General features: G+C 36.9%; 1 protein-coding gene across 2 annotated transcripts; it reads left to right on the forward strand.

The window, feature by feature from the left end:
- Positions 1-638: 638 nt before the first annotated feature.
- Positions 639-14,173, forward strand: LOC121379889. 2 transcript variants are annotated; one of them, XM_041508557.1, is made up of 6 exons: positions 694-766; positions 1,185-1,227; positions 4,235-4,303; positions 4,804-4,923; positions 5,810-5,895; positions 11,824-14,173. In XM_041508557.1, the coding sequence occupies exons 3-6, from the start codon at positions 4,235-4,237 to the stop codon at positions 12,560-12,562; spliced, it is 1,014 nt and encodes a 337-aa protein (XP_041364491.1). In that variant the 5' UTR covers positions 694-766; positions 1,185-1,227; the 3' UTR covers positions 12,563-14,173. The 2 variants fall into 2 exon arrangements, with proteins under 2 accessions (XP_041364490.1, XP_041364491.1); XM_041508556.1 differs by lacking the exon at positions 1,185-1,227 and having other exon boundaries at positions 639-766.
- Positions 14,174-16,796: the final 2,623 nt, after the last annotated feature.

Genomic DNA, 16,796 nt, shown 5'->3' on the forward strand with positions numbered 1-16,796 from the left:
AATTAATTATATACTTCACATTCAGAATTAACCTATATACTAGCCTGTGTTATCACACTGACCTTTTAAGCATATAAAGAGAATATCGTATCCAACCACATATCCATACATTAAATTCAATACATCATTGAATTTAAGGAATCATAAAATAACTTAGAAATCACTGATTACACATAGAACACTATTTAATAATTGAATGTCCTTTTCTAAAGAAACACTATAAAATCACTTATAACATATTTCATATATACAAAGCTAAATAAACCATAGCCTGTCTACAAATAGTTTACCTACCGACTGTGGGTCGGGTCTTTACAGAAGCATAATGCTGGTTGTCACCTACATGATTGTGGCACCTAATAATAAAATAAAGTCCATTAAGTACACATAAATTCATACGTGTACACATACAAATACAAGTTAAAAAAAACAAAAAAAAACATGGTTACACCTGTTCCATGAGGTCATGGTTACTTGGGACTTAAATGGTAATTAAGTTTTAAAGCTGGTTTTTTTTTTATATATACTTAAAACATTTTTAAGCCATAGATATGTCAACTTTGCCGCAAACAGCATTCTCTTTGGTGTTGTACAACCCTGCCTACAGTTACCTCCCTTATGAACAAGGAGTTCGTCAACATAAACATTGGGAGCGATAAAGACTAAAACAAGGAAGTGCTACTCGACTTTAGAATAATCCACAAATATGGCTCAAAAATCTTTTGTTGCTGGATTGGAAGGATATTTGGAGAAGAATTTAGGCTTGGTAAATTGATGATCTCGATTTACAGTTATATCCAGAAATTAAATTAGACATAATGACGATGCACAACGTGACAATGGTGAAAAAATGAGAAGCAAAACTGTGGGCCCAAAACATACCAAAGCTGGGTCTGAGTCTGGCGAGTGTCAAAGACGCCACGTTTGGTGTATTTTTACGTTTGCGTCTGTAACTGTAACGTGTTATCAATATATATTAATGTGTTCATATCTTTAGATAAATTTACTTTTATAAATATCAACAATAATTATGAGAAATCTACATTGATATATCATAATCAATAATTATTATATCGTCAACGTCCCTAACTGGCTTAGGCCTATGTTTCCAACTCGTTCAGTTTGTTATTTGCACAATTAACATCCGATTTGTTGTCATTCATTTATGATTTTTTTCTTCACAGTTCAAGAACATTTTCATTAAGTTTAACAATAAAGTTCAGACAGGTAAGTATCTAAATACAAAACTTTAAAAAACCCTAAAACCATTAATTTTACTAAGTTGTTTTTGTTTATTCCGTAAAATTACTGATATCGTGTCCACTTGCCACTTAGAAATTAGAGTTGGGCGGTATTGAAATTTGAGATTCAGTATCGATATCAGGGTGGGTTTTTTGTGATTTACTTTGGTATTGGTACGGTATTCGGTATTGACTTATTGAGTTAAAGCTCACCCACTAATTTCATCTAAATAAAATTAAATTCCATACACAAGGCTCTCATCAGATGTATACCCAATCCATTTTACATTCGTCAGATATATTGTTAGTACTTTACTAAATGGCGGAAAACATTTTTCAATACCGAAATTTCAGTATTTTGAAATTTGCTTTGTATGGTAAATTGGTATCAATTGACATGATACCGATACTGAACAGTAAACACAGTATACTACCCAGCTCTAGTAGAAATTGACTTAAAATGTAGGAAGGTGAATTAACATTCAGTGTGTGTCACATGACCTCATACTTGCCAGATCAACAATGCCAAATCATTTAATTTTTATGATTTTTGTGAAATTTGTTTTCATTTATTATATTCGATCTGCAAAAGGTATGCTACATTTTTTGCCTCTACTGTAGTGAATAGTAGACATAAGCCATTTATAACAATTGTAAATAATTTTAACTGTATAACTTGTGTTAATTAAGATACAACTAATTAGAAATTTGATATTTTACAAACTATTCACTGGTTAGAACATAATGCCTGTCTGTGTTGACATCAAATGTTAGTGATGGGTGTTGGTAAATTGCAGATTGCACCAGCATGTTTCAGAAACCAAATGTTTACTTTTTTAAAAATATTTCACAAAGTGTTCGTCAACTGTGCATAGTTAAGAAACATATTTAATCATGTAGTGGCTTTAAAAATTAAAAATAACAAACCGCGCATGCTTTTAAAGTTTTGTAAAGTTTTTTTATATTAAAATACTTACTTGCTTAAAGTTACATTCTCTGGTTACCATATTATAACATCATGTACAAATATCAAATACAAGCTCAAATGCACTTTTAAAAAACTTGTGTGTGTTCGCTATGAACGAAGATCGTCAAAAGTGTACAGCTTGATTCGTCGCCTGTGCTGCCATAGCTCGGCAAAGCACAAACGACAGCCTATTGTCAGTTTCAGTTAACACGTGCGTTTGCCGATTTCAAATTGTAGGGTTCGTCTCAAAAAATTAAAAGAGAAATCTTGCGCTGTACAAAGAACGTTCGGTTGAGGATATGGTACTAGAGTCTTTAGTTAAAACCGGTTTGATCTTGACAACGTATTATCAACAGTTGTACCTTCCTATTTCAGAACTGATATTTTATAAAGTGTTAGTAGAACTTTCAAAGTTTAGTTTGTATACTAGTAACACATTAATTATGTATATATTTTTAAAATAAAATATACTAAAGTAGACAATGAACGTTTTCACTTCTTAATTTCGTTTGGAAAGGGTAAAATTTGGGTGGGGGGGTTGTTTAACAACATCAAAGATAAAGCATATTGATTTAATAATCATCCGACCCCATACAACCGTAAATAAAATGTGTTGAGTGCATCGTTAAATAAAACATATCCTATCCTTCCTTCCATCTTCTGTTGGATGTCTAACATTTGGTAATTTTGACATATAATCTTAGAGAGGAATCGGGTGCACGTGAAGGGGGAGGGTATTGGAGGCCGAAACCCTTACTTGCCCAAGCTTAAAAAAAAGTTGAAATATATAACCCCAATCCCGCTGAAATCCCTGCACACGCGCCTTGGAAACCCGGTACATTTTTTTTTAGCAAGGGATCATTTATATGTACCATCCCACAGACAGGATATCACATACCATGGTCTTTTTGTATACCCGCCAATGGGGATCGATCCTAGACTGACTGCCCATTTCCACAAAAACACCTTTTTAGGTCTAAGTAATGAATAAAAATAACATAAGTCGAACACAACACCCTCTTCCTCTACCCCTAGAACGTTACATAATTAGTAACACCCCCTTACATGTAACGCGTATGCCAACAGCTGGCCACTGTCAAAATTTCAAGGCAAATCCCCCATTCACCGACCCCTGGAAAGGCGTTGTATCATACCTCTATGGATATAAATATGTTTTGGAGATATGAGACGACCCCTCAATCAAAACAGTTGAATTTGTTCAAAAATTGTGAAATCTCATGTGATCTCTTGTTGGGGAATTCTATACTTGTGATAAGTCAATGAAAACCGAGATCGGTACGAGCCCGTCAAAAGTGTCCCACTTTCAAAATACTGGCTGTGTTTTAAGCCAGCGTAGTGAAACCAATGCGGACTGCGGCATCATATATGCACCAAACGTAATTGGATTTTCTGTTCTATATGCATAAATAATAAAAATATTCCAGGGAATGTAGTTTTAAACTTCATTGTTGACTTGATAAAAATGCTGTGCAATTGTGCAGAAAAAACCTATTACAAATGAACGACCAGAAGACAACAGCATATCTGATGTTGATTGCACAAACTCGACGAGAAAAAATTTAACAAAATTTAAAGCCTAATACAATTAGGGATGTTTATGATACAATAAATATAACATATCCAACAGTATTTTTGTAATAATGATATATTTGATGAATGGTACTTTTTAAATTTTTTACATCTTTTTGAACTCAAAATGGGGGTACAAAGTAAAAGTTCAGTGATCAAGTACAGTACATAGTTTCATTTTGTATCCACGATGACATTGTCCTTTTTATACCAGTTAATAAGTTTACTGTTAATTTACTTTATGCTTGTTTTTCTTTATTAAAGTGGTAAATATACATGCAGGTAATGTTATATACCAGTACAAAATTACCTGAGAAATTAATCCCTGTTAGAAATATATATAAATTATTAAATTTTGTCAATTAATTTGAGAAAATCTCCCAACATACATTATCTCTATTGGTATTCTAAAATGTTTTTGACTTTTCTTTTTTAGATGAAGACAAAAACAAAGTTTTGGTGTTCTCTTGAAGGACATGTTATGCATTTATTCAAGAATAACAAAGTATGTATCTTTTAAATTGTAATGAAAAACATACTTGTAGTATTTGTGTAAACCTTTAGGTTCTTCACTGGCATAGGAAGTGGGGAACCGAGGGGGCATGTACTCTCCACTTTGTAGCAGCAGCAATGGTTTTTATATATTTATACATGTATACATTGTATATATGTGTGTTTGTGTGTGCCCCCCCCCCCCCCCCACACTTTTTGCCACCTTCCTTCTCCCATGCCATATAGGCTACTATGAATCTTTTTCAAAGACTAAATCACATTTTATTTATAACACAACTCAAATCTGAGTTGAGTTGCATTGCGTGTGTAGTGTGCATTGAAAACACTGTTGACTATTATTTTGTCGAATGCATAATATGTTGTGTATACATTTGGTGAAATAACAGTGTGAAAGTTATTTTGTGAAATAGAAATGGTTGTGACTCTGAAATAATGACCGATTTTGTTGTAGCCAACATGATGGTTATTTTAATGTTTTTTGTTTTGTTTCAGAAAGTATACAGTATTGAGTCATTAAATCTGACAGATGCACAGACCGTACGGAAAGTGACCAGTGACAAGTCAGGCATGCAGTTTGAAATTATCATGAAGAAAAATAAAAAACATGTTTTTGTAAGATAATTTTCTCTCTTTTACTAAAAGAGGGTCATGATGTAGCTCAATGGTAGAGTGTTTGTCTGAGGTGCAGTGTTAAACGTTTGTTTTGTTTAATGACACCACTTGAGCATTGATTAATTCATCATAGGCTCTTGATGTCAAACATTTGGTATTTTGATATAGTCTAAGAGAAAACCTGCTACCTTTTTCTATTAGCAGCAAAGGATCTTTTATACATGTACTTCCCCACAGACAGGACCACACATATATTACCACAGCCTTTGATATACAAGTCAGGGTTCACTGGATGAGGCAGAAAGGGCAATGAGTCAGAGGATCGATTCTTCTCGGTGGATCCAGTGTGTTTTTTCCCTGTTCTAATCAGCACCCAATGATTAGCCTTGCAAAGAGTGTGGTATGTTCACCTGTCTGTGGGGATGTTCTGCTGTTTGGTAGAAGTACCCTATAGTATGTGGCAGCAGCAAGTTCCACCTCTTACACACTGGACCTAGTGTTGAAATAACTGCCGGATAACACATTTATAATGGGCTGAGGTGTTGAAAAACAAACATACCTTTCCTTTACTAATTATGAAATGGGATGTATTTCGGCTATTTAAAAGCAGTGTCATAGGTTTCTTTTTTAACTAGTCTTTTATCAGAAGCAAAAGCTATATTTAACACATAATAACAATTTTACTAGACAAAAATGCCATGATTTCTAAAATTAAATATGAATGATTTTGATAAAGTTCAATGAGTTGTAAAAATTTTGTTTTTTTCAAATTATGAAGAAGACAATAAACATTGCATGATGAAACATTGATACTGATTCTTTAATACAGCAAAAAATAAATAATAAAAATAATAATATTCTGACAACTAATATATTCTGTTTCCAGACAGCCTTGACCCCTAGTGAGTGTAGCACATGGATCAAAGAGCTGCAGAGTTTGATGATAGCACAGCCAGTGGCTGAAATCAGCAGGTAAATGTCTAGTGAGTGTAGCACATGGATCAAAGAGCTGCAGAGTTTGATAATAGCACAGCCAGTGGCTGACATCAGCAGGTAAATGTCTAGTGAGTGTAGCACATGGATCAAAGAGCTGCAGAATTTGATGATAGCACAGCCAGTGGCTGACATCAGCAGGTAAATGTCTAGTGAGTGTAGCACATGGATCAAAGAGCTGCAGAGTTTGATGATAGCACAGCCAGTGGCTGACATCAGCAGGTAAATGTCTAGTGAGTGTAGCACATGGATGAAAGGGCTGCAGAGTTTGATGATAGCACAGCCAGTGGCTGACATCAGCAGGTAAATGTCTAGTGAGTGTAGCACATGGATCAAAGAGCTGCAGGGTTTGATGATAGCACAGCCAGTGGCTGACATCAGCAGGTAAATGTCTAGTGAGTGTAGCACATGGATCAAAGAGCTGCAGAATTCGATGATAGCACAGCCAGTGGCTGACATCAGCAGGTAAATGTCTAGTGAGTGTAGCACATGGATCAAAGAGCTGCAGAATTCGATGATAGCACAGCCAGTGGCTGACATCAGCAGGTAAATGTCTAGTGAGTGTAGCACATGGATCAAAGGGCTGCAGGGTTTGATGATAACACAGCCAGTGGCTGACATCAGCAGGTAAATGTCTAGTGAGTGTAGCACATGGATCAAAGAGCTGCAGAATTTGATGATAGCACAGCCAGTGGCTGACATCAGCAGGTAAATGTCTAGTGAGTGTAGCACATGGATCAAAGAGCTGCAGGGTTTGATGATAGCACAGCCAGTGGCTGACATCAGCAGGTAAATGTCTAGTGAGTGTAGCACATGGATCAAAGAGCTGCAGAGTTTGATGATAGCACACGGCCAGTGGCTGACATCAGCAGGTAAATGTCTAGTGAGTGTAGCACATGGATCAAAGAGCTGCAGAGTTTGATGATAGCACAGCCAGTGGCTGACATCAGCAGGTAAATGTCTAGTGAGTGTAGCACATGGATCAAAGAGCTGCAGAGTTTGATGATAGCACAGCCAGTGGCTGACATCAGCAGGTAAATGTCTAGTGAGTGTAGCACATGGATCAAAGAGCTGCAGGGTTTGATGATAGCACAGCCAGTGGCTGACATCAGCAGGTAAATGTCTGGTGAGTGTAGCACATGGATCAAAGAGCTGCAGAATTTGATGATAGCACAGCCAGTGGCTGACATCAGCAGGTAAATGTCTAGTGAGTGTAGCACATGGATCAAAGAGCTGCAGGGTTTGATGATAGCACAGCCAGTGGCTGACATCAGCAGGTAAATGTCTAGTGAGTGTAGCACATGGATCAAAGAGCTGCAGGGTTTGATGATAGCACAGCCAGTGGCTGACATCAGCAGGTAAATGTCTGGTGAGTGTAGCACATGGATCAAAGAGCTGCAGAATTTGATGATAGCACAGCCAGTGGCTGACATCAGCAGGTAAATGTCTGGTGAGTGTAGCACATGGATCAAAGAGCTGCAGAATTCGATGATAGCACAGCCAGTGGCTGACATCAGCAGGTAAATGTCTAGTGAGTGTAGCACATGGATCAAAGGGCTGCAGGGTTTGATGATAACACAGCCAGTGGCTGACATCAGCAGGTAAATGTCTAGTGAGTGTAGCACATGGATCAAAGAGCTGCAGAATTTGATGATAGCACAGCCAGTGGCTGACATCAGCAGGTAAATGTCTAGTGAGTGTAGCACATGGATCAAAGAGCTGCAGGGTTTGATGATAGCACAGCCAGTGGCTGACATCAGCAGGTAAATGTCTAGTGAGTGTAGCACATGGATCAAAGAGCTGCAGAGTTTGATGATAGCACACGGCCAGTGGCTGACATCAGCAGGTAAATGTCTAGTGAGTGTAGCACATGGATCAAAGAGCTGCAGAGTTTGATGATAGCACAGCCAGTGGCTGACATCAGCAGGTAAATGTCTAGTGAGTGTAGCACATGGATCAAAGAGCTGCAGAGTTTGATGATAGCACAGCCAGTGGCTGACATCAGCAGGTAAATGTCTAGTGAGTGTAGCACATGGATCAAAGAGCTGCAGGGTTTGATGATAGCACAGCCAGTGGCTGACATCAGCAGGTAAATGTCTGGTGAGTGTAGCACATGGATCAAAGAGCTGCAGAATTTGATGATAGCACAGCCAGTGGCTGACATCAGCAGGTAAATGTCTAGTGAGTGTAGCACATGGATCAAAGAGCTGCAGGGTTTGATGATAGCACAGCCAGTGGCTGACATCAGCAGGTAAATGTCTAGTGAGTGTAGCACATGGATCAAAGAGCTGCAGAGTTTGATGATAGCACACAGCCAGTGGCTGACATCAGCAGGTAAATGTCTAGTGAGTGTAGCACATGGATCAAAGAGCTGCAGAGTTTGATGATAGCACAGCCAGTGGCTGACATCAGCAGGTAAATGTCTAGTGAGTGTAGCACATGGATCAAAGGGCTGCATAGTTTGATGATAGCACAGCCAGTGGCTGACATCAGCAGGTAAATGTCTAGTGAGTGTAGCACATGGATCAAAGAGCTGCAGAATTTGATGATAGCACAGCCAGTGGCTGACATCAGCAGGTAAATGTCTAGTGAGTGTAGCACATGGATCAAAGAGCTGCAGGGTTTGATGATAGCACAGCCAGTGGCTGACATCAGCAGGTAAATGTCTAGTGAGTGTAGCACATGGATCAAAGAGCTGCAGAGTTTGATGATAGCACACAGCCAGTGGCTGACATCAGCAGGTAAATGTCTAGTGAGTGTAGCACATGGATCAAAGAGCTGCAGAATTTGATGATAGCACAGCCAGTGGCTGACATCAGCAGGTAAATGTCTAGTGAGTGTAGCACATGGATCAAAGGGCTGCATAGTTTGATGATAGCACAGCCAGTGGCTGACATCAGCAGGTAAATGTCTAGTGAGTGTAGCACATGGATCAAAGAGCTGCAGAATTTGATGATAGCACAGCCAGTGGCTGACATCAGCAGGTAAATGTCTAGTGAGTGTAGCACATGGATCAAAGAGCTGCAGGGTTTGATGATAGCACAGCCAGTGGCTGACATCAGCAGGTATATGTCTGGTGAGTGTAGCACATGGATCAAAGAGCTGACATCAATAGGTAAATGTAGCCACAAAGATAGCTCACCACAAATATTAATTAAAAATGGGACAATTTACCAGAACCATTTTATATCATATGGTGTGATTTTTTATTTTAATGAAAACTTTTTATTGTACAGTATATTATAAAATAAACCTGTCTCTTTATTAATGTTTTGCATCACAGTAGAAAATAATGTTTTACAAAATGTATTTCTACTGATGGGTGAAATATCAGAATGGTTTGATCTTGTTATGCATTATAACTTATTTATTATAAACACAAGACATTTTTCTTCAGATGAACATAAATAGTATTCTCATAACATCTGCATTTGTTTTTCAGTTTACAGTTGGTAAGAACTCTTGTGTGAACTTTAAGTCCAGTGATTTCAGTGCTTTTTTGTTTGTTGGATATCTGTTACACAGTTTGATTACATACTTTGCGTACTTCAGTTGATGTTTTTTTTGTTTTTTTGTCACTGTGAGAATATGTTATTAGAGTTTCATTTTGTTTTGTCACTTTGAGAATATGTTATTAGCGTTTCATTTTGTTTTGGTACTTCCAAAATATTTAATTATACTATTTTAATTTAATTTATTTGTCATATTTACAGAAGGCAGCTTTACACATAACATTTTTGGTGAGATCTTTTACAACCTCCTGCAGTCAAACTGCGATATATGATGATATCATTTCTTCAATATGTGAAAAACCACACATGAAATAAATGTTGAAAATCATATATCTTGTGAACTCACGTGATGGTACGATATCAAAATAAGTACACTCAGATGTCACCGACTTAATCACACCTTCCCTTCTAAGTATTATTTTAAAGGGTAACAGAAATATTCAATATTGGCTAAAATGTCCTGTGGTTAAACATCCTGACACCTTAATGACTACCCCATTGGTGGGCCCATTGGGCTATTTCTTGCACCAGCCAGTACACCACGACTGGTATATCAATGGTTGTGGTATGTACTACCCTGTCTGTGGGATGGTGCATACAAAAGACCCCTTGCTGTTAATCGAAAAGAGTAGCCCATAAAGTGGCGACAGCGGGTTTTGAGTGCGTCGTTAAATAAAACATTTCCTTCTTCCTTAATGACTGTACATGGAAAATACAATCCCTCAAGGCTTTTGAACCCTCCCATATTTAGCCCATATGTAACTTACTTGTAAGTAATAATGTGATCTGCTGTTTAAAGGAACAAACAAATGTTTCGCTGGCTGTATACCAAGCTCTATAGATGACAGTGACAGTGCTAAATTAACGTTTTGTTAAAACTGCTCCATACATCCTTTGAATCAATATAAATTATGTACCATACACATAAACTTTGCTCGTTTGAGATATAACGGGAAGTGTCCTTGACTACTTGGTTCTGCACAAACTTAGTTAACTAGTCCTGCTGAATTTTACGTGCACTGCTGACATTTTAAGCATGTGGGCACCTGGTACACACATATTAATTTAGTTCAAGCAGCATACATTTACTGGCTATTAACTGCTGCGTATCTCACCCAATGGCTGGCATGGCAGTATTAAGGCTATGTTTTAAATGAGATTTATAATATATCCCTTGATGGCAGGTATGACAGTATTAATGTTTTGTTTTAAATGAGATTTATAGTGTATCCCTTGATGGCAGGTATGACAGTATTAATGTTTTGTTTTAAATGAGATTTATAATATATCCCTTGATGGCAGGTATGACAGTATTAATGTTTTGTTTTAAATGAGATTTATAGTGTATCCCTTGATGGCAGGTATGACAGTATTAATGTTTTGTTTTAAATGAGATTTATAATATATCCCTTGATGGCAGGTATGACAGTATTAATGTTTTGTTTTAAATGAGATTTATAGTGTATCCCTTGATGGCAGGTATGACAGTATTAATGTTTTGTTTTAAATGAGATTTATAATATATCCCTTGATGGCAGGTATGACAGTATTAATGTTTTGTTTTAAATGAGATTTATAATATATCCCTTGATGGCAGGTATGACAGTATTAATGTTTTGTTTTAAATGAGATTTATAGTGTATCCCTTGATGGCAGGTATGACAGTATTAATGTTTTGTTTTAAATGAGATTTATAATATATCCCTTGATGGCAGGTATGACAGTATTAATGTTTTGTTTTAAATAAGATTGATCAATTCTCACCCAATGGCAGGCACTGCAGTATTAATGCTATTTTGTAAATGAAATGCATCATTATATGTTTCCCGATTGCACGCATGTCCATATTAATGCTGTTTTAAATGAGATTATGTCCCCATGAAGGCAGTCATGACAATATTAAAGGTATGTTTTAAACTTAAGATCCAGTGATGCTAGTTGGTGTAGTCCTACCAAATGATACTGAACAGATGAACATTGTTACTCCCACACCCAGCTCTCCCACTCCCAGTCTTTGTCTCTCCACCTCCCCAACACTGCCCTTCTCACTTTACCTCTCTTTCCTCTCCCAATCTCAGCCCTTTCTCTTTAATATCTCCCACATCCTGATACCATCACTCACACAGCTGCTTTTCTCAGTCCCACGTCACCCCTCCCACCCACCTCGTTCTCTTCCCAGTCCCATTTGCCACACCACCCTCCCATTCCACCCCTTTCTCACCATCATCTCTACACGCCCATCTCTCACTCCTGCCTGTCCAAGTCCAATGTTATCAGAAAACCTAGAACTTTTAAACAAACTTAGCTTTTTTTCCCTTTTCCTTATAGCCACCAATATTGAATATTTCTTTCCCAGCTGGGTTGAATAACAGGTTTGTTTTGTGTTTTATTTAAGACTGAGTCAGTTCAGTGTGGGCGACACTGGGAACTACACCTCTCTAGATGTTCTGGATGACTTGGGGGCAGACAACTCTGTTAAAACTGTCTTGGACTCGACTATCAAGCCTTCGGTAGATTCTGATTATGCCGAGATACAAGACCTACGACTTCATCAAACAGATACCAGCCCAGACAAAAGAGAGCATGAAGATAGTAAGACACAGAACCTATGTGCTGATCAAACACACACCAGCCCAGATACGACATGTAGTGACTACACTGAGATACAAGATGTTCGTCATCTTCAGTCACACACCAGTGATGCTGGTAGTAGTACACAGTCCACCATATCAACAGAAGATGCTGCAAGCGTGGACACTCGGCACTTGCAGACCATTGATCCCAGTTCACAATATGCCTTCACTGAAGAGGTTTACACTGACGCAGCAACAAAGAGGTTGGATGGGGAGGTCGATCAGCAACACAATGATGTGTATGCTATTGTTAGCAAGAAGGCTAAGGAATGCACGGATGTTGAGGAAGTCGTGGACAAGGTTCTAGATGTGTTTGAGGACCTCAGTTTCACAAAACCCATACCGCTAATTCCACTCGAAAAGGAGGACTACAAGCCGCTCCGTGATTTGAAAGAATTTCTAGACAATAACAAAGTCGTGTGCCGATATTCGTCTGGCATTCTGCTCCCCAATGAGGATCCCATTGAACGGATGAAAGAGATTTTGGAAGATGTGGGTTAATTTCTTACATTATATCACTGTATAATTAAATGTAAATTAAAGTTGAATTTGGTGAATTTATTTCATTATTATATCGCTAAAAATCTCAGTCAATTCTTTTTTTGCTATTTGTAGATTTACTGCCAATTTTGGTTGTTTGACTAACTGATATTTGAATTTGGTTGTGGGTTTTCTGACCAAAGTCGATTAAAGAGTTCCTCATGCATTGATCTTGGCTGTTGGTAGATGTGCTTCCTGTAAAAGATCACTGGTATGTGATGGAATCAGACATCTTTAATTGTACATACATACATCTATCTATCTAAAAAAATTAAATGCTATTTTTGGTATGGTATTGGTGAAATAGTAATTCACCTGCTTGGTATGAAAAATGGACTGCTTTTAGATTTTCGCAGGCTGCTTGTTTTTATAGCTCTGCAAATGGTTCCATGACATAATTTTCACTAACAACAGACATGTTTATCTTGAGTCACTGATATCTAAAGCCATTTGCTTGTTCTCTTCAACATTGATATACTGATGTTTGACTGTAATATGTTTTGATGGTATGGTATGCAGAGTAGTCTGTTTGTATTTCGCTTGTTTGTTGACCTGGCATATTTAGTTCTGTAATCAGTATACCAAAGTTTTGCTTCTAAACTTTTTTATGCCATGAAACATCCACTTTGGGAAATTAAGCACATTTTTACCTAAAAATATAAATTTGTAATTTTAACATCCAAATCTTGACATGGAAATACATAAAAACAAAACTGAGAATGTTTACGATCCATTGGTGAAGTGTTAAATGAAGATTGTGGCTATCTTCTGTTTTGACTTGAGGAACTGTGCTAGTACTATATATATATATAGTGAAACTCCTCTAAACTGGAGTATAAAGTCTGGTTTTAATGAACATCTATTGCAAGAGGTTCTGTTTTGTACATCTGTTAAAAAGGGGCCATGAAACACATCCAGTTTTGAGGTAAGTCCGTTTTACTAAAGATCCAGTTTAGAGAGTTTTCACTGTACATTATAGTATTAACAGTTTAGCAAGACGGCAGAGAAATGCCTGTGTGTTCATTAAGGCCGCAATATGAAGGATATATGTGTTTTAATTACCATTTAAAATACACTAACATTAATTTTCATATTCCCACTGGCTTGGATGCCATTATTTGATATAGTTTTAGTATACTTGCTAATCTAGGTCACAAGGCGGTTGTGTCACAAAGTATTACACACGTGTACGTGTACCATATGTTGTATGAAGACAATCCACAATAACCATATTGATAACACAAGTTTACCAGAACTGTAGTCGTGTTTGTATTGTGCATTAGTCAGTGATGTTCTAACATGGTGAGACGAAATTTCAGCTCTAAAGTTAAATTACTATGAATGGGACTGGTTTTCATGTGTGTATATATTTGGATTTGCTCTATTCTTGAATCAATACATCTATATTGGTTATTAACAGAGTATTGTTCTGGCGTACCGTAATTAATCAAATCACACAATTTAAAGTAGTTTTTTTTTTAAATAGTAATATTTTGAAAATTTAATTATTATTATTACATTCATCTACATAAGTTTTTAACAAATATAATTTGTACAAGTTTTTATTTTAAATGCTGCTTCTTCATTCAATAGAATTAAAAAAACACTTCTAGTCCGTCATATCCTACAAAAATGTTGTAGTTTTTTTGTAAATAATTTCAGTTTGGTTTGACATAAAAAGTAAAAGTGTTTTGGAAAAAAACTTACTATTTTTGTGTGCAATTTAAAAAACCAATCGTCTCAGAAATAAAAAGCTTTAGTATATTTTTAGAGGGCATTTTACTACACTTTACTATAACCACGATACATGAATATTACAAAACTGCCGTTCAGTGTTCATATGCTTGATTTAAAGCTTGTTAGAATTTAATGTGTTTCTTTATTTTAATTATAGTTTAATATAATCTTAAACGTTGTTAAATTGTACCATTCCTTTTGTTAGTTTCATCATTTTCGTCCAGATTTAGAGTTTTGCAGTAGCTCCGTGTGCTGCAGGATGTTTGTTATGTTGTACCTCGACATGTTATATATACGTGTTTAATACTTAGTTTGTATTATTTTCTTTTATATAACCTTTATTGTTTTGTTCCGGCGAATTAAAAAAAAAAAAACACACAAAGAAACATGACAAGAAAAACTTTACACTTGTACAGCTGAGTAGTGTCCTATGGAGGTTTAATACAAACAATACCAATAATAAATTACTTTCTTCCTTCATCAGTCATCATTACTCCTAGTATGCAGATCTCTAACAGTTGTGAGAACCATAGTTTCGTTCTCACAGTACACACGCAAGACTAGTTTTGCATAAACCAATTTCTATTCACGCATTAAATATAGGACATCAGGGTTTCTGCCAGACCGAAAGTTTTGGGTATGGCGCTACGAAATTGAATATATACATGTGTGCTGAATGGCAGAGGGTATGGGGGTCTCCCCCAGAAAGAAAATGGATTAGGGTTAGGGTTAAGAAAATCACACAATAGTGATAAGAGTTATTAATTTTGTCAAAAGGTTAACTTAAAAAAATAAAATCTGCAAAATAATGGGGGTATGGCACCATACCTGTTTTACCCTCTGGCAGAAATCCTGGACTTCATGTACGTGGTCATGATAGGTTATTAAAACACGAAATGGGTTAACTCTGCTTGATTTTTCATAATTCATAAATGGTTTACGCAAATTCTTTAATTCTCAGATGTCTTTCATGTGTACATTATGGGGTATTATAAATGTAATCTTTAGTTGTACATTCTGTGTATTGTGGAATGGGATATATATCGTACATAGATTCACACCCAAATTTACTTAACTCTAATGAAAACGCGCCAGTCAAATTTATAGTTGTAAAAAGGGATATGAGAAGAAACAACATATTTGACTAATTATACATAAATGGATATATTCTGGTAGACAATGGATAACTTCCCAAAATGTATACAATGGTTATGGTGAGGGTTAGTGTTGGGTTAAGGTTAAAGCCTGCAGTAGAAGTAGCCAACGTTGAACAGTGGTTGCTCTAATTGGATCGCGACTGGCTGTAACAGTAGGTGTCGTCCTACCAAACCGGAAGTGGCCTGCCTCGTATTCGGCAGATGTGTGTGTTCAATGTTGTAACCCTGTCTGGATGTTGTCCCACGCTGTTGTCCAAGTCTGAGACAATCCTGTTTTGTATCCGTTTGCTGGGAGCGATTTAATAGTCTCATTATTTTTGAATAATGATATCCAAACCGTTGTGATATGGCATGTATAGACATTCCAGCCTGATGCATGCCAAATGTGCATTCATGTTCAAGGGGAGTCAGTCGTGGCATTGTCGTGATACACTTCAGATGTGATCTATGGATGGCTTTTCTTCATTTCAGCTCATTTTACACCATATATGTGGCAAGTGCTTCTCACTTTGGTGTACCTTTCTGTGTAGAAATGCTGAATTTTATGTTATGCTAATTTTTTTTATTTCAAGTGTTTGAAAACACGTTTCCGCACCACAACAATGATAAATGAAAAACGGGTGTTGTGTTTTCAATGGAAAGAAAAAGAAAGAAAGAAATGTTTTATTTAACGACGCACCCAACACATTTTATTTACGGTTATATGGCGTCGGGCATATGGTTAAGGACCATGCAGATTTTGAGAGGAAACCCGCTGTCGCCACTACATGGGCTACTCTTTCCGATTAGCAGCAAGGGATCTTTTATTTGTGCTTCCCACAGGCAGGATAGCACAAACCATGGCCTTTGTTGAACCAGTTATGGATCACTGGTCGGTGCAAGTGGTTCACACCTACCCATTGAGCCTTGCGGAGCACTCACTCAGGGTTTGGAGTCGGTATCTGGATTAAAAATCCCATGCCTCGACTGGGATCCGAACCCAATACCTACCAACCTGTAGACCGATGGCTTTTCAATGGAGTTCAGTGCAGGTGATGTCGCTTATAGAGAACTGATTTAAGCATCCGTGTGTGTAAACTAGTCAAGAACGTTCAAACAATTCAGAGGGTATGTTTAACTGTTAGTAACAGTATATTTATGAAAGACACAACTTGGTGTAATTTCTTTATCCTTTTATCTGGTAGTGGTAGCATTTATTATTAATATTTTTTTACATTAATTTTGTAATACTCAAGGTATTACTACCTTTTAGTTTGGATGGATTTAATAAAGAGTGTTTGTTTAATTTTGTTATGACTTAT

The sequence above is a fragment of the Gigantopelta aegis genome, chromosome 8 (genome assembly GCF_016097555.1).
Source record: "Gigantopelta aegis isolate Gae_Host chromosome 8, Gae_host_genome, whole genome shotgun sequence".
Lineage (NCBI taxonomy): Eukaryota > Metazoa > Mollusca > Gastropoda > Neomphalida > Peltospiridae > Gigantopelta > Gigantopelta aegis.

Coding starts and splice junctions, on each gene's coding strand:
- LOC121379889 (XM_041508556.1), top strand. CDS start 707: ATGGCTCAAAAATCTTTTGTTGCTGGATTGGAAGGATATTTGGAGAAG. Junction 767..4,234: donor TGGAGAAGAATTTAGGCTTG/GTAAATTGATGA, acceptor TTTCTTTTTTAG/ATGAAGACAAAAACAAAGTT. Junction 5,896..11,823: donor CCAGTGGCTGAAATCAGCAG/GTAAATGTCTAG, acceptor GTTTTATTTAAG/ACTGAGTCAGTTCAGTGTGG.